General features: G+C 44.8%; 1 protein-coding gene across 1 annotated transcript in view; it reads left to right on the top strand.

Moving 5' to 3' along the window:
- Positions 1-6,852, top strand: part of T (T, brachyury homolog (mouse)) — an 85,220-nt gene extending 78,368 nt beyond the window's left edge. Inside the window, exons 3-9 of the mRNA XM_009891468.1 lie at positions 8-130; positions 730-864; positions 1,589-1,650; positions 1,744-1,805; positions 2,749-2,925; positions 4,581-4,713; positions 6,585-6,852. Coding sequence (XP_009889770.1) covers positions 8-130; positions 730-864; positions 1,589-1,650; positions 1,744-1,805; positions 2,749-2,925; positions 4,581-4,713; positions 6,585-6,852 — 960 coding nt within the window. The remainder of the gene's footprint in view (positions 1-7; positions 131-729; positions 865-1,588; positions 1,651-1,743; positions 1,806-2,748; positions 2,926-4,580; positions 4,714-6,584) is intronic.
- Positions 6,853-21,766: the final 14,914 nt, after the last annotated feature.

The following is a 21,766-nucleotide window of genomic DNA, read 5'->3' as shown; positions in this document are numbered from 1 at the left end:
GCCGGAGCCGCAGGCGCCCAGCTGCGTCTACATCCACCCCGACTCGCCCAACTTCGGCGCCCACTGGATGAAGGCGCCCGTCTCCTTCAGCAAAGTCAAACTCACCAACAAGCTCAACGGCGGCGGACAGGTAAAGCACCGGGACCGGGACCGGGACCGGGACCGGGACCGGGCCGCCCTGGCCCCGCTCAGCAGGGCTGGCCCGAGCCGGCCACCGCTCACGCCCTCCTTAATCCCCTTTTTTATATTGCTCTTATCAAACGTGCTGGGGTGGGGTGGGTCGTGCTTGTCCCCGTCGTGTTCCTCACCCCCACCCCCCAGCTGCATTCTTCCAGCAGAAGAGGTCTTTTGGCCGAGGATGGGTGCCCTGATGTTTTAACTTTTTTCTTTTTTCCCTAAAAAATGTCTTTCTGGTCTGAATATCCCATAATGCAAGCAGTGTAGTCAATGCATCTTTCTGGTTGCTTATGGCCACACGTTTGTGTCTGTGCAAGCTGCCCTGTCAAGTAGTGGGGATGAGGATAACAAAACAAAGTTGGGGTGTCTGCCTGCAGCTTGCTGTTCCTTTTCTTACAGCTTCAGTTTTCGGTTTTCTTCATACCTGTTGCCTCTTTCTCCTCTGCTGGCAAGATGGATCATTAGTTACTTTAAAACCCGAGTGCTTTCTGTGCCCGCCAGCGTCTGCCGCCACTCTGTCACCGCTTACCTGCTCTCTCCGTTTCCTCACAGATCATGTTGAACTCTCTGCACAAGTACGAGCCAAGGATTCATATAGTGCGAGTGGGTGGCCCGCAGCGGATGATCACCAGCCATTCCTTCCCAGAGACCCAGTTTATAGCCGTGACGGCCTACCAGAACGAGGAGGTATGCGCAGCGAGGAGGAAAGGATGCAAGTACCAGGAGGTTTCAAGTGGCAACCTGCATGTTGCAGAGCAAAATAATGGATCTCGTTTCACATTTTTCAGTTCTTTCCGGGCTTTCTTGAAATTAATATATGTAAAAGGCCTATGCATGTATAATAACACAAAGTTCTGATCACTGTTTGTCTCAAGATGTGCTGCAAATTTATTGCAGGGGAGTAATTCTTAAAAGATTCAGTGAGGCAAACAAGCATGTTAAGAAATACAGCTGGCATTTTCAGCTAAATAGTCAAATAACTGCACGTGCCATTTTCAAAAATGGCCTTTCTCTGACAGCCAAAATACACGCGCGTGTTTAACGAATCTGTAAATTACCAATCTTTTTGAGCTTTTTTTGATGCCCATTCTGCTCTGGCTTGAAATGTGAAGCTTTTCATAACTCTTTAGTGTACTAATTTTCTTAGCTGTTTCCTTAGCTGATCAGTAAACCCAAGTAATTCAGTCCCTTAGGATTTGGCAGAGGGAGTATTTCCTAGTCCTCTGCTAATACTTCAGACCTCAGCGGCTGCTTAATTGATGTTCGTAGGTCGGTATCATGGGCCTGATCTTATATCTTCAAAAATCTGCGATTTCTCTAACTTCAATGGATAGTCCTAATTCAAATCCTACCATCTGTATGATAATGAATGGTGATACTTGCAAATAAAGATATTTTTTGTTGTTTTTAGATCACAGCTTTAAAAATTAAATACAATCCGTTTGCAAAGGCATTTCTTGATGCAAAAGAAAGGTGAGAGCTCTTAACTCGCTTCTAAAGTGTGGATTTTTTACACACATTTGTAAAAGCATGTTCTTGACTAATGCAACACGGTTTCTTTTATAGAAGCGATCACAAAGATATGATGGAAGAAGTGGGAGACAACCAGCAGTCTGGGTATTCGCAGTGTACGTTTCCATTCATTCTGCATCATGAACGTAACTTCAATTTCTTCCATCTTACCTGTTAAGTTAAGCAAAACTTTGAGAGCAGTGTTTGCTGGCTGGCATGTTAGTTCACGGGGAGGATGATGTTGCCAATCCTAATGATTGTGGTTCGTGCAGGTTTATGATTGTATAAACATTGTGATCTCTGTGTGTGGGGTTAAGACATCTGTATTACATTCACAATCCTTTAATAGAATCTTGCAGTTACCTTCATGTCCAAAAAGACAGCCGTCTTTGTATACAAGGACAGCAATATTCGTGTGGATATGGAGACAAAAGTTTTTTCAAAATACAGCAGAAAATTATTGAAATGGTACTTATGTTTTAAGTACTTTAAGAAAACTAGGGGCATTTGCTTAAAAAGTTTTTCAGATGAATAAAAAGCATTAGTGTTTTAATTAGTTTTTTAAAAGATTATTACCAAAAAATGCCTGCAGCCTATAAAGGGGAAAAGTTGAGTTGCAGCCGGAATTATTTTGTTTCATTGGAAATACTTAATTTTTAAGAGTTCTTCTTAGCAGTCTGAGAAACCTCAGGGCTTCGATTGGGACCCCCAAAGAGCAATTTAAAACTGAAGATTACACTAGCGATTGCTGAGCACACACTACCTACGTAAGGGAGGGTTTAACCATTCCACTGTTTCCCTACTGTGATTGGAATTAAATGGTAATTTAAAAAATAACGGTAGCTTGACATGGGGCTTTTCCTAAGCTGTTTTCTAACTTTCTTTTTATTCATTTAAGAAAGTTGTAAAGACCCAGATTTTTCCGCCGTGCTGAAACTCCGTTTCCTTTCCCGAACGTGCATTTCCTCACCGATCCACGATTTCTCTCGCTGCTCTGTGATTCTTTCCCTGCCCGGCTGCATTCCCTACCCATCTTACAAACCTCTCGCTTCCCCACAGTAGGTAGTTGGCTCATTCCCGGGACTGGGACCCTGTGCCCACCTGCCAACCCTCACCCGCAGTTCGGAGCCCCCCTGTCGCTCTCCCCTGCTCACAGCTGCGAAAGGTACTCATCGCTGAGGAACCACCGTCCTGCCCCTTACCCCAACCCCTACGCCCATAGAAACAACTCGCCAAGTAAGTCTGACGTCGCAGCTCTGTAAAAAGATGGGAAATGAGCCGAGGGGCGCGAGCTCTGAGCGGTGGGCATCGCGAGCGATGCCACCGAAATTGAGGTCGCTGCCGAGCTGAGTGTGCGCAGGGGGCTCGGGGCCAGCGTTGCGAAGAAATAGGGATGAGGAGTGCGCCTCCCCGGTCTCTTTACGACGGAAAACCGGAAGGTGTGGAGAACTGTCTCCCGCTAATTGATTAGTTTGTATTATGCGGGCTTTGTTTCGAGCTCTTGAATTCTTGTAGCCAATGAGGTTAAACTTATTTTGTCTTTTTTTCAAGTTAAGTTTTAAAGCGAGGAGTTTAATTATTATTTAATTAGATAGGTAATAGAGTTTAATTATTATTTAATTATACAGCTAATACAATGAAATGAAGAAGTATATGTCTGGTTCTGTTAATAGTGTCACTTATTAACATATATTAAATGAGGGCCTGATTCTGGCTGTTTTATTTGCCTGGTGCTGTAGTTACCATCAGTGGATTATGGTTGTTCTCAATGAATGTGTCACAACTGGATACGCGGAAACAATGTGGAGCTGAGTAAAGTGCAGAGCAATTTAAAACTTGTGCTGAGAAATAGACAAATAGGTACTGAAGGGAGAGAAGAGACGGGCATTTTTAACAGTTTTATTATTATTATATTATTATTATTATTATTATTATTATTATTATTATTATTTTCCCTCTTCTGGCAAAGGGCTATTAACAATTTTTGCCCTTCAGCCTGCATGGATATTGGAGGTTCCCGTTTAAAAAAAATAAATATTTTGAATTGCTAAGTAATACACAGGCTCCCAGATGCAGCCTGGTCAATCTTATATGGAGCTTTTTAGATAATTTTAAAGCGGAAAACTAGCTTTCTGTGGACCTTTCTTGCATCTTGGAAATTTTATGCAAGTTTTGTGACTTGAAACAGAATAAAAGAACAAAACACCTCTGGCGTTCCTCCTTGTTCCTCAGTCCTTAATGAGGAACCTCTTCTCCTTCCCTTATCCAGCTGCCACAGTAACTTCTTTCTGGCTCTGGATGGCTGTATAGCCTTCCCTTTGTAGCTTCCTAGCGCCTCTACCAGCCAGGTTTGGGCACAAGTTGAGTGGTTTAAGCCACAGTCCAATCACTCCTGATGGTGCCTGAGGCAGACTTCAGAGCTCGTGGCAGCATGCTCAGCTCGAAACTGGGATGTGTGACCCGGTGATAACGCTTCTTATCCAGGGCTGCCAGACTGTTACAGCTAATGTAGGTGATGGAGATAAAGTGCCCTGGAAGAGTGATTGGGATAGTGTAAGGAAGGAGCCCACCTCTTCCCACTGACTGAATAAGGAAGCATGGGCTGAGTTAGCAGGTGGTTTGGAGGCAGCTTTTGGCCATAGATTCTTCACAGAAATAAGGCTTCGCAGTTGTAGGTTGAGTAACACGCCACATCAGCAGGGGCATGCCAGTGAAACGGTAAACTTGATACACCTGGTAGCTGACTTCATTTTTCTGTGTACATGTGTGAAGTCTGGGTTTTTTGCAAGGCAGTAATGGCGAGGGTGGTTTAAAGCTGTACGTTACATTTGAATACAAGATTGTAACTTGGTCTGATTCTAGCGTGTTTAAGTGCTTGCTTGTTTTCTCAGCAGCCTATGCCGATAACTCCTCTGCCTGCCTTTCCATGCTGCAGTCCCATGACAATTGGTCATCTCTAGGAGTTCCCGCACACACGACGATGCTGCCCATGAGTCACAGCACTGGCACAGCTACCAGCTCCAGGTAGGAGTCCATCCCTCAGCAGCCCTCAAATTGGTGTATCAATGCTTTCTAGGAAGAGAAGGCTGAAAAAGGAGGTAAAGAGTCACCAGCAAATTAGAAATCCTTATGGCCATATGCAACTCATTGGCTGTGTGTGTATGAGGGCACTGAGAAGGACTATTTACAAGGAAGAGATTGAAGAAACAGATGAAAACTATAATTTTTTTTTATGTTTTGGTTTTGGAAATGTAGATACTTGTGACAGCAATATTTGATAGATGAAGGATTGCAAAACACGTAGACAAATAGCCATTGAATTTGAGGGTGGTCTTTTAAGCTTCATCTCCATTTTCCTTTTAAGCAAAACGGTGTTTAAAAAGTTTATTTTTGATCTGTTTCATTTTAGCCAGTCACCGCTTTCCCATCCATCTCCACAAACCCTTGTTCTGCTACAAACAAAGGGGCAGCAAACAATAACCGTGGAGAGGCGGGAAACTGTTGGGGCAGTAATTCTTTACTTGAGCGTTGCTGCAGAAGCCAGCATAGCTTGGGGTTATACACTTGGTGAAAAACCTTTGCCATTTTGTGATCACATAAATCTATCTTTTCTCCTGGTTTTGCTTTTTGCCTTAATTAAACCTGTGGATCCTTTAGCAGAGATTTGGTTTACCATCAGTCCCTTGGAACTAAACTTGCAAATTTAAAGAAATACAGATAAGGTGGTAAAGCCTTCACTATTAACCACAGAGGGATGAGGCTTGGGCATCTTTCTTGGCAATTCAGATCTACCACTCTGTTTGTGGAAAGCATTTTTATTTGAACCATGCACATAGACACTTAGCTATTAATCAGAGTACCTACTACTACCCAGTATAAAATAACCGTATTACTGAATGTAAGTTTAGTCCTGAACTTACGTTAATGAAGTAAACAGGTCCTTCTAGCACTTCTTTCCATGTCTGGCCCCCAGGTTACATATTTGGAAAGTTACAAAGTCCACTGAGTTTCAGTTGCTGCACTAAGAGTTGTCCAGTAGATAAAACCAGTAGAAATGGAACTGTGGGACTTCAAGGAAGGCTTTTCTGCCTAGTTGTAAAGTAAGAAGAATATGATCTTTTTTTGCTAAACTGCTTGGAATTGATAGGTAGAAAGCACTGTGTAGTATTGCACAGCAGGACTGAACTTTTTCTTGTAGTATTTCTCTTGAATCAGCTTATTTCTTTTAATTCATATGTGGGGGTGTGTGTGTATACACATACCCAGAGGAGAGACTGGAGGCTGTAGTGTCTGAGAAGGCTTTTTTTCCCCTTTTAATCAGTCCTTTCTGTAGTATCTGTGCAATCTGCAGCGACCGATCTAGCTCTTCCCCTTCTACCATGAGATGATGAAGAAGGTGCTAGGAGGGCTGAATTGCTGTCTGGCGGCATCTGTCCCTCTCTAACTACAGAGGCACCCAGTGGGGATTAGGGCTTTTACAGACTCACGGCGATGGGTCCAAACCTGCCTGGGTGCAACAGCTGCTGTGTCCAGCCACCTCCATCAGGTGGCTTTCCCCTGAGGAGAGGGGAATGGCTCAGGAACCAGCTCTCAAAACTCTGCATTTTTCAGGCCAGCCTGGTCATTCCTCACTTTGGCTTAAAATTTGCGAGCGTACCCAGTGCTGGAACCTGCTGTCGGGGAAACGGCGAGGCTAGATTTATTCGTGGGGTGCCATGAACATGACCTCCTGCCTGGGGGTCCTTCCTACCTTGCAGTGGCTGGGAGCTTCCTAAAGAAGTTCAGAGTCTCCTGCAAACAAGCCCAGCTTGGGAGCCGTGTTGTGACCCGAGCCACTGCCAGCAGGCACCAGAGTCACTAATAACCTATTTTATTTATCACTTTCCCTCTTTCAGTCAGTATCCCAACTTATGGTCTGTGAGCAACAGCACCATCACACCGGTGTCTCAGTCGAGCGGGATGTCCAATGGCCTGAGCTCCCAGTTTTTACGTGGCTCTCCAGCGCACTACACTGCCCTTCCGCACGCGGTCACTGCCGCCTCCTCCGCATCCCCCCTGTACGACAGCGGGACACCCACGGACCTGCCCGACAGCCAGTACGATGCCTCCGCACATGCCAGGCTAGCATCCACGTGGACGCCTGTCACCCCCCCTTCCATGTAAAACCAGACCTTTGCCCATGAGACAGACTTTTTAGCTACTGAATTACTTTAAATGCTTAATCCTCAAGGAAGAGAAAAAGGAGACGTGACGTAAATTACGGACAAAGCATCTGCACTGCCTTGCATTGAGCATCTGCATTATACCTCTTATAGTGAACAGTGCATCGTTGACTTCATGTAGAGTTTACAAACCTGGTAAGCGTGCAATTCTGAGAGCAGATTCACTGCTTTTATTCTTCTTTTTTTTTTTTCTATTTTTAACTTTGATAGACCTAAATTTTAAAACTTTTGACTTACATCCCAAATTTCTCAGTGTTCTGATATATTCAGACCTGAAGTTTGGCATCGTTCTTATCTGGGCAACTTGCTTGAGTAAGTTACTCCTTATTGTTTTTCAGTTATTTTTTTTTTTATGGCAAACTTAGCTATAGTCATGAGAAGACTTTTATTAACTGTCTAGTTAGAAGCATTCTGAAACATGCACAAATGTAGCTGAGGAGTGAAGTTTTTGGAAAATCATGTGCACTAACACGTATTTGCCTTACAAATACGTTGTGTTCTTAACTGTATGCTTATTTCCTTGCTGCTGAATTAATGTCGAGACAATCTGCAAGAACTATATTCTTCCTAATAAACACAGTATTAATGTTTGGTCTAAATTGTTTTACCCAAAAAGACTCCTTTTAGAGGCAAGTTTGCTGTTTGTTCATATAGATTTCAAATACCTGTCAGCTTAGCTAAATATCTCATTTCAAATAGCCAGTGTCTAATAAGGAGCCCCATCCAAAACCTTTTTGAGCCATTGAAAAAACATCATTGTTTTTTTTTATGGCCTCTGGCTCAGGCCTTCAACGGAGGGAATTTAATACCTGGAGAATCATTGTAATTTATTTTATTTCAATATTGTACTCTGTTGATGTATATTTATTATTTGGTAAATTACAACTTTATTTCCTACATATTAAGATATGTAAATAATCCCTCAACCTATGGTGTACTCTCTTAAGACAATCATACGTGGGATATGTCACCCAATGGCACATGGAACAGCATGGATGTAAGTAGCTAACTTATTGTAAGAATAAAAGCTCTAGTTACCAATAATTTGGGGGAAAAGTGCAGAGATACTAAGCTTTGAAATACACTGCTGCTTAACTTGCTGGAAAGATCAGGTCTTGATAAAATACTTCCTTCAGGACTGATATTAAGTAATATGATCTAAACTTCTAATGCAGGCTGACCCAAAATATTGGCTTAAAGTGTGCCCTTGGACATGTCTCTTTCTCACAGACTCCGGCAAGTACACATCCTGACCAAAGTGAATTGTTTTGCTTAAGCCATAATAAATAACTTTTATAATGAAGTGCCTAATACAGTGAAGCAAAATTCTCTGTCAGGGAATTCCTTAAATAACTCATCGACCTGTGCTCACGTGCTACAGTGGCAGCTTTAAGACGGAAAAGCAAATATTTGCCACTATTTTGGTCTCTTTGGCACCCTATGGGCAGGTCCCTGGACCTAGAAAGACTTTGGCAGGGCTTTCTCCCTGCAGAAGGGTTTGTGTGCAAGTGCAGGCTGTGGGCTCTCGGAGGTGCTCCAGCAGGAGACCGCACCAGAAGCAGACGGCTGCGCAACCATGTTCTCTGTCAATATGTAAATATTGATTGAAGCGCTCCTATTTTATTGTGAAAGTAAATTGTGTAAATGATGTAAGTGCATTATTGTTTAGACTATTTTGTAGAAGTTAGCGCATATTTCATTGTGAGGTTGTTTTTTTTACTTGTATTTCGGAAGTATAATTTAAGTTGGGGGAAAAAAAAAAAGTAAAGATTCTTAAATAAACTCAATGCTTAATTTCCAGTTTGTGGGGGGTGGGGGGAAAAGTAAAACAAATGCACATCAGACCTATTGAACCTACAGTATGTTGACCTTCCACAGAGCGGTTTCATAAATGGTTCCTGCTGCGTAGCGGCTTCCAGCCGTGGGTGAAGGGTCAGAGAGTTCTTCATAAACAAATGAATGATTATCTAGTCATGAAGAACTTTAAAAGATCTCTTAAGATGCTATATCCTCTTCATCCACTTCTCCTCCCCCCACCCCCCTTTTTTTTTCCCCTTCTTCTTCTTTTTTCTCTCCTTTTGGTAAATCACTGCCTGAGCGGTGGTCAGGGCTGGGAGCTGCAACTGGCGTTGGGTGAAAGTGCTTTTCCTGCAGTGACCAGTTTGTAGGGTAAACGCTGGAGCTGGGTGCTAGACTGGCAGTGCTGTGTGCCACCTTGATAAACAGACTTTTAAGTGTGTTTCTCAATAAACCCCCAGTAATAAATCCCTAATTGCTGTCTGGTATACTCAGCTACTGAAGGAATCTATGCTGTAGGCTAATCTAGCACTCCAGTGTGTAGCTGAGGATGCCAAAATGTCACTTCTGAGAGCTGACAGGGCCAGTGTGGGAGGCCAGCGCATGCTGGGAGCCAGGGTTATGCTTTGCCCCAGAGCTATGCCCTCAAAGCAGACACGTCGAGGGAAGAGGATGGTAAGTCTGCCACACAGTGAAAGGGAAGGGGAGCAGTAAGGTGCTAGGTCCAGGGCTGCAAGATGTCCCTTTACACGGCCCCTGGCAGGCTGTCCACTCTGGGGATCTCTTTACTCCAGAGAGGCTCGTGTGGAGGACAGCCTACAGCTGCTGCCTAGCATGGAGGTCAACGATTTCTCAGGTTCTTGCAGAGCTTGTACTGAAGAAATGATTGCTGTGGACAAAACCGGTTTCTGCATCTGTTGATTTAGCTGGGGCTTGCCAAACTAACCTGCCTGCAGCTAGGGACAGCCTGCCGTGAAGCGGAGGAGCCCATTACCAATTTCCTGCCGTGACCTGATGGAGGCCTCCATGACACCGTTTTGATGCGCACTTAAAGCCGGCAGGAACTTTCCAATGCCTGGAAGACTGTGTGATACTGACCTGGGAGCTGAACTTTGGGTCCTGACAGAGTTCAGTTCTCAGGTGCAAGAAAACTGGTCTGTGTGGAGAGCAACCTTGACAACATCATGCCAGTAACTTCTCTGTGGGTCAATACTTGCATATGTGATTTAGGTCTTGGGCCAAAAGCAGATTACAATTAAGAGGTTTCTAAGCCTCAATAATAAGCACACACACAAGTCCTTCATAGATGTAGCATTGTACATCTCCAGGCAGCTCAGTGCTGGTATCAGACAGATCTTACCTAATATGCTTTTTTGGTGTGGGCTTTTTTTTTTCCTTCCCATACTTTCAAATTAAAGAAACTGAAACCTTTCATGCCATTGAATGCAAATTGCATGCGGCTTTAAAGCAGACTGAGCATTTCAACATGTATCTTTTCACACCTACTCTGCCACCATCTTCTTCCTGAATTGTGCTCTTTCTCTTACTGGGCTCATGTGGCCGAGCAGCCATCAGAGGTACCTCAGGCTCACCTTACAAATACTCTCAGTGATGTAGCTTCTGGAGGAGCTGGGCAGTCAGATCCAGATGACTATATAAATAAGTTGAATTTTGTGTGACTCATCTAGAGAGGCTTTTCTCACCCGTGGGCTTGTGACAGCAGCACCGGGCCACGCTCCCGCCCTGGCCGCCCGCCGGGTGCTCCTGGGGCTGATGGCAGAGGCGAGGCGGGGGCACAGACGTACCCGATGTTTCCGAATGCTGAGGAAGGCTGGTGTGAGACAGCTCACCTCGGCCGACCCGCTGGCACGCGAGGGTCTGCAGTTTCCCTGTACTGGCTCCACTGTGGCTCTTTGCTGCTCCTGTCACTGTGCCACATGCCAGAAAAATACCGGGGCTATAAACTACTGCAAGGCTGGGAGAGGTCCGAATGCTCACGGACTGAGCCAGCAGCAAAGGACCAGGTGTCCTGGTTCCGGCAGGGATGGGGTTAATTTTCCCAGGAGCCGGCAGGGGGCAGGTATTCCATACCACGTGAGCCATGCCCGGGCTATAAGAGGCGCTAGCCGGGGCGAGGAGAGCAGTTGCCACTCGGGGGTGGGCTGCGGCGGTGCGGGTACGGTTGGTGCGGCGGTACTGTAATCGCGTTTTCATCTTTTCCTTTTGCTCTTCTGTTAAATTGCATTCTTTTAACCCACGAGTTTTGCCCTGACGATTCCTTTTTCTACGGCTGGGGGAGTTGTGTGAGCGACTGTGTGGTTCTTTGTTGCTGGCTGAGGCCAAACCACAACACCAGGGGTCTTAGGAAACCTATATTGTTTACCATCTCAGCATGTCAATGCTTTTTTCCTTTCTTTATTTTCCTTTGGGTTCGGAAGAGTTGCTGGCCACAACAATCTCTGTAGACCTCTCAGCCCTATTGCACAGAAAAGTCTTGCTCTCTCTGCAAAAGCCATGCAAATACCCAGTCCTGCACAGGAGTAAAACATGAGACCGCGTATTCCCACACTTGCCTCCAGCCTGACTCTTCCCCATAGATGTCAATTAGATTTGCGAGTTAAGTGAAAGAATTCATATTAAGGCATTGTACCTTTGATGTCAGTAGTCCAAGCAGTTATAAAAAAAAAATTAAAACCCACACATATTCTTAAGTAGGTGTAAGGAAGACAATAAGCAGAAACGTGTATGTTTTTGAAATCACCCACAGACCCGCTCCAGTGGCTTAGGTCTGTGGAGAAAATGATTTCCTCTTCAGAGTCTGATTTTAGCTGTTCCTGGATTTCTGTGCCTTTGGAAACGGATAAATGAGGCAGCCAGTCTGAGTGATGCATGGTGCAGTTCTAGTATTTCTCATAGTGTTTAACAGCATCTTATAGATGCTTTTATTTCTGACAACATCAAAAATTCTTTGAAAAGATAAGAATAAACACAAATCCATGTCCTCCCACTGCACGCACCACTGTGATATCAAGGATCTAGACATTGTGGGCTTTAAAGCCCAAGGTTATATGACTGGATAGAGCAGTTGCTTTTGTAAACAGAGAAGCTGCAGGGCTTCGCAGGGATCTCCTCATGGAGCCACCAGTGCTTTCCACTCACAAAATTTGTCTTTCTGTCCCTTGTACTCATCTGCAGCCCTTTCTCGCTCAGGCTGACAGTGCTAGTTTTATTCCTGGTAACCACAGCAAAGCATCCATACACAGAGGGAGCCTTTGTTAGCCACAGCGTTGGCTTCTGTTTATCATGTCCTAAGTTTATCTACACTGCCGATAGCAGCAGGCTGGGTGCCAAAGCCCATTCCCAGCGATAGTTTCCCCGAGGTGGATGTTGGCTGGCTGCAGCCCTGAGTCAGCGTGAAGAAACAGCAGCGCATCGGACCTTACATATATTGTTGATCACCATGTATGATCGCACAGCTCATTGCGATTCACATTTCAAGCCAATCAAGGTCCTTTCCCCCCCTCTTTTTATGGATGGCACAGTTATAATAATCTTAATATACTTTTAGAGCTGCACTCCCGACATGTCCCTGAGCCCTGTCTCCCAAGGCACCATCTGGGGTGGTGCCAGGGGTTTGTGACCAGCGGGGTGAATATGCTCCTATCTAGACAGCTTTCTGTACTTGCTGGGCAAGAAGCTTGCAGCTCTTTTCTTGCCCTTTCCTCTCCTCTCCCAGTTTTGCTGCACTGCAAAAGTAGGTTACTGTTTCTTGACGCTAGTAAACTAATTAACTGCCTCAATCAGTCCATCAATGCCCATAATTCCTCCGTGATGTGCAATTACCAGATTTCTACTCCATAGAACTGTAAGGGGCCTCCCTTCCTGAATCCAGCTCCTTAATTATAGAAAATCCCCTCACCAAGACCTTTTAGGAAGGCACCAGAACTTGTCTCAAACCCAGTTGGTGAGATTTTGGAGAGGTCTTTGTATGTGCCTGTGACAAGTGGTGCTGCTTCTTTTGTTGGGAGATCTGCAGTCCCCTCACTTCTCAATGCTTAGCAGCTATCTTTTAATTGACAGCTGAAATTTTCCTATAATCATCTTACAACTATCTGTGAGCCAAAACCTCTCCCCAGCTTAAATAGTTTTTCCCCCTTGGTAATGTTTAAGCTTATATGTATTGCTGGGCAGTGGTTGCTCTGCCTCTCTTTTGATAGGTTATAAAAGGCAGGTGAAGCTGGTCTGGGTGGGCACAGGTGGGGCTTTTGGAGCAGGTGGAGCTGGCTGATTTGCTAGTGGGGAAGAGAGGGAACTGTGGATATATTTGGGAAGTGCATGGTAATAGTGAGTCTAGCTTTCAGCTCAGGAGCAGGTGGTGTGGAACTTGAAGGTATGTGTGGAGGAACTCCTGGGCTGGGGTTATGCTGTGGGACTGATGGTGCTGGGAGGAAGGAGTTGCTGTGGGCTGGTGAGGTCTTTTTCACTGTGTCCTCCTAGGGTAGAGCTGCTGCATGGCTATACTTCTGCGATGGGGTGGCCAGGAGAGCCTGCAGCTTGGTCCTGGGGGTTGTCCTGTGGTTCAGCCTCCAGAGGCACAGCTTGCCTTAGTGTGGTCTTGGTGCTCGTTAATATAGTTAATGATTGTCTCTGCCAAGAAGCTTGTGGTCTGGGAAGGTGAAGCCTTTGTGAGCCTTGCTGCAGGTATCTCTTGCCTCTGGGGCGGAGAAAATACTTATTCTTCTGCCAGGGAGGTAGTGGTGAGGCTGGCTGCTGCTTGACTTGCTAGTGCTGGGGAGGAAGGGGCATCCCCATTGAAGGGGAACTGGTACCTGGAAGTTCTGCCCACCTTCAAAAAGACAAACTTGTATCGGTGTCAGAAAAACTCTAGTGCCTCCCAGAAGAGGAGATTTCTCTGAGAGAAGCTGAAATAAGCTATTAGCTTGTCTTAGCTTTGGCTTGACTTCATGAATTTCATGTTAGATTCAAGGTGGCTGCACAAGCATTGGCACTGTCTTGCAAAAGTCTTTGGCTTGTTGAGTTAGGCTTTGGGTGCTGTTCTGAGCATGTGCAACTAAATTCTTGATGCGTTTTCCCATCTTTCACCTTAAGGCAATATTAGTAATATTAATTGTGAAACTTTAATCATTCTGAGAACTTCCCACATAAAAACTCTGTTTGAATACACTAGAAGCGGTGTCCCCTGCTGTACTCTATGCCTGAATTTATGCTCGAAGGCGGATGGCCTGTGTGAGATGCAATTGTAATACTTGTGACCTGGGATAGCTATGTCTTCTGGTTGCCCCTCTCTTACTAATATATGGACGGCTCATATGAGTTTCCATCATCTGCCACCTCTTTGCCCAGATACGTTGACTATGGTGGGTGGGAGGGAAAAGACAGAAATTTCCACTCGCCCCAGCAGTTGGATTTTGCATTTCCTGTAGTCACTTTTTGTCTCTACAAAACGAAATACAGTCTTACTGTTGTGGTGAGTGGAAACTTCTGGCTTCTTCCTGCTCCTTTGGTTTGGACACATGCAAACGCTCTCTTAAAAAAAAAAAAAAAAAAAAAAAAAAACCACACCAAAAAACCCCCTGCAAAATAGTAATGGGCTGGATGCACACTTTCCTTATGCTGTTGGGAGCCAGAGAATCTATCGCTTTTCGGTGGTGCTTCAGCTGCTGTGCAGCTGCTGCCAGGATGCTTGCAGGGCTGGAGCTCAGGGATCTGTGCAGAGGAAGGGGGAAATCCAGGCTTAGGGTGAGACATGTAGCTGGAAGGGGAGCACTTGGTCAGGAAACTTGAGAAAATGAGTCCTGTAACTCTTTAACACCTTTTATTTACAAAAAAAAATCTTATATCTCTGAGTGGATTACTTGTAGTGAGTGTAGTGATCTCTTTTACAGTGTGTAAAGAGCATTGACACACTGTCACCGGGGTTTTCGTGGGGCAGATGTGAGTCACATTTACTCCCACTAATTTTATGCTACCCTAAGGTAGGGTTATTTTATAATGCACTAAAAATATCCAGCAACAGGACACTAACTTGAATACAAGGCTCGTGACACCTCCCATTCCAGGATGAGTAAAAAGAGATGAACTTTGACAGCTGGACATCCAGCAGTCTCTCCTCTACTTTTTTTTTTTTTTTTTTTACTTACAAGCGCATTTTTCTATGTAGGTGAGGAATGGTGCTCATCTTGAAAGCACTCACTTCTGAAAACTGCAGAGCCTTTGTCAGGGAATGCCAGGGAATTCTGCAAATATGCTGACTGCCAAAAAACAGCAGCAATTAAACAGCCCTTGAAAAATTGCCTGTCAGAAGACTAAATTTGTGTTTTTAAACTGACCAGTTACAGCAAACAAAACTAACTTTTAATTTTGACTTGCCTTTTTTTTTTTTTTTGCTAGTGAATAGACATCAGCATTCCCTCAGCCTGCTAATTCATCAGTTTAAGGAACCCCTTTCTTTTTTATGTCATTTCTGCTGCAAGGTAAATAAATAAGGCAAACTTATCTGTAGCTCATTGAGAGCTTCAGAAGCTGGTTTCAGCAGGTAGCCAAGTTCTGGGGTGCACCTTTCTCCTATTTCTTGTATGAATTTGCACTAGTGAAGCTTGGCTGACATGGACAATGTCCATGCTCAGGAAGGCTGCCAGTACAGCCTAATTCGCTTTGGCAGACATGATATCAAATGGTCATTACCCACTTAAATTAGCGCAGAAAAGAAAAATGCACACAACTATGTTAAAGAGAAATTCAAAGACTCTGACAAGCACTTTCTTCTCTGGTTTAGCTCTTGCTCTGTCCCTCTGGGATGGGTTATGGTGGGCTGCTGCCAATGAGATGGTCCCCCGAGGTGTACAGGTGTGTGCTGCCAGGCTCACCCCATTCTCTGCCTGCAACAGCATCCCTGCTGCTTGCTGGTATGTTGCTACAGGGAAGTGATCTGGACTGAAATTGGTATTTGGAGAACAGGCTTTGTGCAGGGACCTCCTCCTGCAGGCTGTATTACCCCAAAATGTTTGTGAAAACACAGGATGGTAGGGGTCGGAAGGGACCTTTGGCAATCATCTAGTCCAACCCTTCTGCCAGAGCAGGTTCACCTACAGCAGGTTGGACAGGAATGTGTCCAGGTGGGTTTTAAGTATCTCCAGAGGAGACTCCACAACCTCTCTGGGCAGCCTGTTCCAGTGCTCTGTCACCCTCAAAGTAAAGAAGTCTTTCCTCATGTTCGGGTGGAATTTCCTGTGTTCCAGTTTGTGCCTGTTGCCTCTTGTCCTGTCACTGGGCTCCACTGAAAACAGTCTGGTCCCATCTTCTTGACACCTGCCCTTTAGATATTTATAAGCATTGATGAGATCCCCTCTCAGTCTTCTCTTTTTCAGGCTAAACAGACCCAGGTCTCTCAGCCTTTCTTCACCCTGCTCTTCCTTGTGGTGAATTTCTGTAGAAGCCAGGGTGCTGCTGTTGACACTCAGCAAGCATTTGGAGTCAGTAGAATTAAAGCAGTTAATGTGGAAATGGTAGTGTCAGCTGAGATGCTGATCCTGAGATAACAGAGAGCTGGAGGCTAGCCTTCCCTAAACGAGGATTTCCCCACCCCAAAATCCCATTGCCCTGTGTGGGAAGGAATTGACTGTGCAATCTCCATGTGTGATTCTAAAGTTGGACTTCAGGCAGCTGCAGAATACCTTTATGAGAGATGGAGACCTTCCTGATGTGTGTAGCCTGTGCCATGGTCTGGCCTATGTCTAGCCATTTCTCTCCCCATTTTGGAGGAAGGCATGACATGTACTGGTACTACTTGGACCGGGAGAAATATCTTCCAAGTGAAAAAATCACATTGCTGATCATATTTTTTTTTTTTTTTTGGTATGCTGGTTGTGTTGTGGGAGGATCTTCATGCATGTGCTGGCATGAGTAATAAGCTGAGGCAGAGACTGGGAAGAGGCAAAGCCCTTCCCCCTGCTCAGCTTTGGCAGCACAACCTGGCCCAGAAGGAGGAAAAGGTCCAGGGCTGCATTCCAGGGCTGGGGAATGAATCCCACATGGAATGTGCTGACAGGTCTGCAGCTACTGCTGGGGGAAAATCACAGGACTGTAGGTGTTGGAAGGTACCTGTGGAGATTCCACCCCCCCCTCCAAAGCAGGTTCACCTACAGCAGGTTGGACAGGAACACATCCAGGTGGGTTTTGAATATCTCCAGAGAAGGAGACTCAACAGAAAATAGCTGTTGTAAGCATGGGTGCAGGTGTAACAGCAGAGCTGGGCAGGAACAGCCAGCTTGCTCCACTGCTGGGGAATGACGTGGCAAAACTCAAACCAGCACTGCCTAACAGGCCTGCCAGCCTGTGAGGAGGCTGTGGTGGGGTTTTTTTGCTTATCTGTGTGATAAAGCCTCAGAAATGAGCACTGCAGCTGGACCCCTCCCTGGGCTGTCACACCTGAGTGGGTGCTCAGGATGCAGCCTCTGGCACCGGCTCTGCTCATGTCTGTGCTGCAGATGTGGCACAGATGCTCCCTGAGGCATGGAAGCCCAAGTTCTGTGGCTGCTATAGGGAGCACCAGGGTCCTCAAGTGACTACCAAAATGTCATTATTATTTCTAGAACAAGATCAAGCACGTTTCCTGTCATAAAGTACCTCTCATTGGGCAGCAAACCACGATAATAAAAGCGTCCCCGGTCTCAGCCACGGAGCACAGTTTCTGTGCTCAGACCTCAGTTACAGAGCATTGGGGTGATTCCAGTAAGGAAATGCTCAAAAAAAAAAAAAAAAAAAAAGCTCATTCTTTACTACCTTTCCCTTAACATCACACACTCTTGACTGATAAATAGCTTCCTCTTTGGGCTACTGCTGCAGATGAATTTTAGCATCCAGTTTCACTAAGGCTCCTTTTTTTTTTTTTTTTTTCTGCCTTCTTTCAACACAATCAAAATTGCTTTTGATGCAATAAAGCATCTAACAAATAACTAGATTTTCTGAGTTGTGTTTGTATCTACCTGCTCAGTTTTTGTCCAGCTTCAGAAGCTTGAAGCAAGCAAGTCCGTGGGCTACTTCGTTACTCTCTTAAAGTGCTGCTTCTCCTCTTACCCCACTCCTCCCCCCTCCTCTTCCCCCCCCGTAGCACCCTTTCTAGGTGCCATTGCCGGGGGGGAGGAGGGGGGCAAAGGGCACAGCTCTCGGGGCTGTACCAGCCCCTTAGTTTACACCTGTAACAGAGCAGAAGACTGTTATCGCTGGTCTGCTCACTCCCTCTTGTGGACAAATTCTGCTTTCCTTCGTATGAGCTTGTAAAAATGATAGCGGTACCATGTGCGACTTGGTGCAGCTCGCAACGGCTATAAATTAATTGTTCGGTAAGCATGTACTGTGTAGTAATTATTAACACACAGTGGGCTTGCCGTCTCTGGGGTGTAACTCTCTTGTGTGAGCCAACCTCAGATTGACCCTGCGAATAAATGATGCTGCTGCTGCAGAAATCGGTCATTATATTTGTGTCTGGCAGAGCAGAACTAAAATTTTAAAAGCCACCTTTCATGTTTTCGCTGTCATTTGCTACTCTTTTTTTTTCTGTTGCTGATATGTTGTATTTTAACAAACGAGATACTCCTGATTCTTATAGTGCTATGTCAGTTTTTGGATATTTTAATGAGAAGAACAAAACTTAGTTTAAAAAGTGCATATATGAAAGCTGCAAGAGCAGTAATTTCAGGTTTGTCTGTGTTGTGGTCACTGTTTTTTGCCATTGCTGCCTTACACATGGTAAACGGCTATAACTGCATCCCTTGGTTACTTGTACAGTCCTTTCTAACTTTGCTTTAATGGCACTTATGTTTGTTTTTCTTGGTCATTTAAATCTTTCTTGATTGGAGTTTTAAAGATGAGAGCTGAGCCAAGGTCAAATGATAGCACTTTGCTGCATTTATGAAATCCTACCCAGCAAAGCATGGCAACTCCTGCACTAGTTAACTGTCAAGATTTAGTTTCATCTTTCTGAGTCTTAGTCTGCTAGTAAACGTGCAATCTCCTGCTTTAGGTTATTTACTTTAAATGAAGTGCACTTAAAATGTGTCCTTTTCCTTTTCTAGTCCAGGCAGGCCAAGAGATACAAAAAGCTGTGGGAGAGGAAAGGTGAAGCACTGCTTTGGGCTGGGGCTCCGGTCTGGTGTTGACAGTGGCACGGGCTTTCCCTCTGGGGTTCGTTCCCCAGTGCTACACAAGAGGCTTTTCTCATTTGGAAAGAAGCATCTTGGAGATTTAAAAAAAAAAAAAAAAAAAAAAAAAAAACCCAACATAATAATTAGAACAAAAAATAATAAAAAGCCTGTAAGCATGGGGAGGACAGTGGGATGGATGAGAAGGGAGTGGTCCTCAGCCAGCTTAGCTCTTTGCAATTGCGGTTTCTGTTGCCTTACAGGAGATAGGAATCTTTCTCTTGCAAAAGGCAGATGCGCCATCTTGCAAAACGATGTCGCACTGAGACCCAAGGCCAGGAGGCAGAAATGAGTCATTGCAACTACAATTTTGATGTTGAAGTGAAGTCTTCTAACTCGTTACCTGTCCCTGAGTAGGTATGAGGCTTTCTGCTAGCCCTGACGGTGATATTTGTGAGCAATTCCAGAATAGAGGAACTGATGTTTGCTGCTAGCAAATACTCTCTTCATACAGGGCTTGACCATTAAACTATGGATATGTTCATTATTCACTGAATGTTTATGCAGATTTAATTTCCATCTTGTTAGGAGGAAATAAACAAGGAAACAGACAATTTCCTCAATGAAAAAGCTTTGTAAAAAAAAAAAAAATAAAAAAAGAGTATGGATAGCAAATCAACTAAGTAAGATGAGAGACGCTAGTTTGTACTTGTCTAAAAACTTGCGTAGCTTTGTGTTGGATAAGTACACAGTTAATTTAAAAGCTGCTTCTCTTTGAATTGGCTCAGGTTTTCCAAAGGAATATTTTGGCGAAGGGGCAAATCCTTTAGGAAGCCTGGAATCTGATTATGTAATTTAATATGAACTTTGCAGTTTCTTTTATTTACTGTTCAGAGAAAAGATAGCTGCTTTTGCTGAGGAAATGACCTTCGATTTAGTTTTGTGACCTAGTTTAGAAGAGCAATTGTATGAACTAAATGGTCCTAGAAGCGCTTAGTGGTCAGGTAATAAATGCATAGACAAAATCTGTACCAATATTGTTCCTTCCTTTTGTGAAACTTCCTTTAAAGCAGATGATCATCATACCTGATGTGGTTCTTCACTTAATGCTTTCATAGTAGGTTTTCTGCTGTCGTGCTAGTGGTGCTTCTCCAGCTTTCTGGGCACTAGGCTGTTGCCAGCTCTCAAATCTTCTTGTAGACAAAATCCTCAACCCTTAGTGCTGTGTTTTGAAAAGGAAGAGGTTCAGAAGGTGGACGAGTGCTGTGTGAGACCTACTGTGGGCTCAGGACCAGGTTCTTGACAGCACACTGTCATGTTGGCCTGAGAAAAGGGGCAATGGGGGATAAACTGTTGAAGTCTAACTGGTTGGGTGTATGCCAGCATCAGGTCACACAGACACCTGCATGCTTGGGGTACTTGGTGCTCCTCTGGGCTGGGTGGATGGTCCATAGTGCCATGCTGCTGGCCCAGCTTCACACCTACCCCACAGTGCCCCGGACTGGGTATGAAGTGCCTCTTCCCTCCTAAAGCAGAACAATCCAAAGCTTTAGCATAGCCTCCTTGCTAAAGCAAATACATGATGCTACTTCAGAGCACCTGTGGTACATGGTGTGGGTATCACTTCATTCTGCTACTACCTGGTCAGGTCACCCCCTCTCACGCTGAGTAGGTTGTCAGTGGCAATCTGCCCAAGGAACTGCTGTTTCCAGCCTTCCAGCGGGGAGAAAAGTGAAATCAAATCTATCGTAGATGACTTTGTAACTGTGTGGTGTTCTTGCTCCACTCAACAAGCTGTTGAAGATGTTTGTTTTACTTAATTCACAAAAATTGGACTTCTATATGTAATGCTTACTATGGCTTTTTCTTACCCCTGCTTTGCCCCCACATCCTCTCAACGCTTTCCCTCTGTACAGGCTCCATGTGCTGGTCCCTGGACGGGGAGCCCTTAGCCTCTATTTCAGGGGAGAGAGTTGTCAATGGAAATGGACAACTAACCCCCTTTTTCCTAGAAAACAAGGCTAGGATTTTGAAACAAAACCAATTTATTCAGCAATCCTTTTGTCGTAATTCCCAGGGCACACTTTGCCTTCAGGGCTGGGGGAAGAGCAAGGCACATCAGGGCAAAACGTCTCTGGAGTGAGTTTTACTTATATTCATAGTGAGTGAGCATGTGGTGTTCTTGTCCTGTGTGGTTTGTTGTTTTTTTTTTTTTTTTTTTCTCCCCAAAAGGGCAGGAAAAGATTTTGTAACCTTCTGTGAAGAATAGTCTCTCCTTCTGCAGCTTTGACTTGCAATGTTTGAATTTACTCCCCTGAACTTCCTCCAGGAGCTGTTTCAGCCACAGATGCTTTGCATATGCAAGAAAAGCATAAGTTTGTTCAGGAATTCAACCTTGGCCTTCAAAAAACTTAATTGGCTTTCTATTGGCAGTGCTGCTTATGAATCTATTCCTCATGTAACAGAGGGTATAAAACTGAGAAAGAAGGTGAATTTTCAGAATTAGTAAAAGGGTTACTGCAAGAAACATGTATGTCTGGTAGAAAGATCAAAGAACAAAAACCACCCCTCAAGCACACTTCTCCCTCCTCCTTTTCCTCATCAAACTTTGAGGTTCCAGCCATCCAGCCCAACCTTTCCCAAATGTTCATTCTGTTTTGCTAAGGAGACAGCACTGGTGGGGCTCTACTGGCTGCCTGTTGATCTGTTGACCATCATTACTCTAAAAGCTTTTCAACCCACTGCTCAATTTGTCCTGTGCGAGCAGGAAGACGGAGACATGCCAGAGGTGAGGGAGCAAATGAGACCTGAGAATTGTTCTCATTGGGGAGAAGACCTGGAGTAAGTCTTCTCACCAAGCAGCTGCTGCATGCCCGCAACAGCCACCTCTCTGTTCAT

This window comes from Charadrius vociferus, unplaced genomic scaffold (genome assembly GCF_000708025.1).
Source record: "Charadrius vociferus isolate BGI_N301 unplaced genomic scaffold, ASM70802v2 scaffold68, whole genome shotgun sequence".
NCBI lineage: Eukaryota > Metazoa > Chordata > Aves > Charadriiformes > Charadriidae > Charadrius > Charadrius vociferus.
Note: the sequence above shows the minus strand (reverse complement) of the source record. Positions and strands in the feature narration are given on the sequence as shown.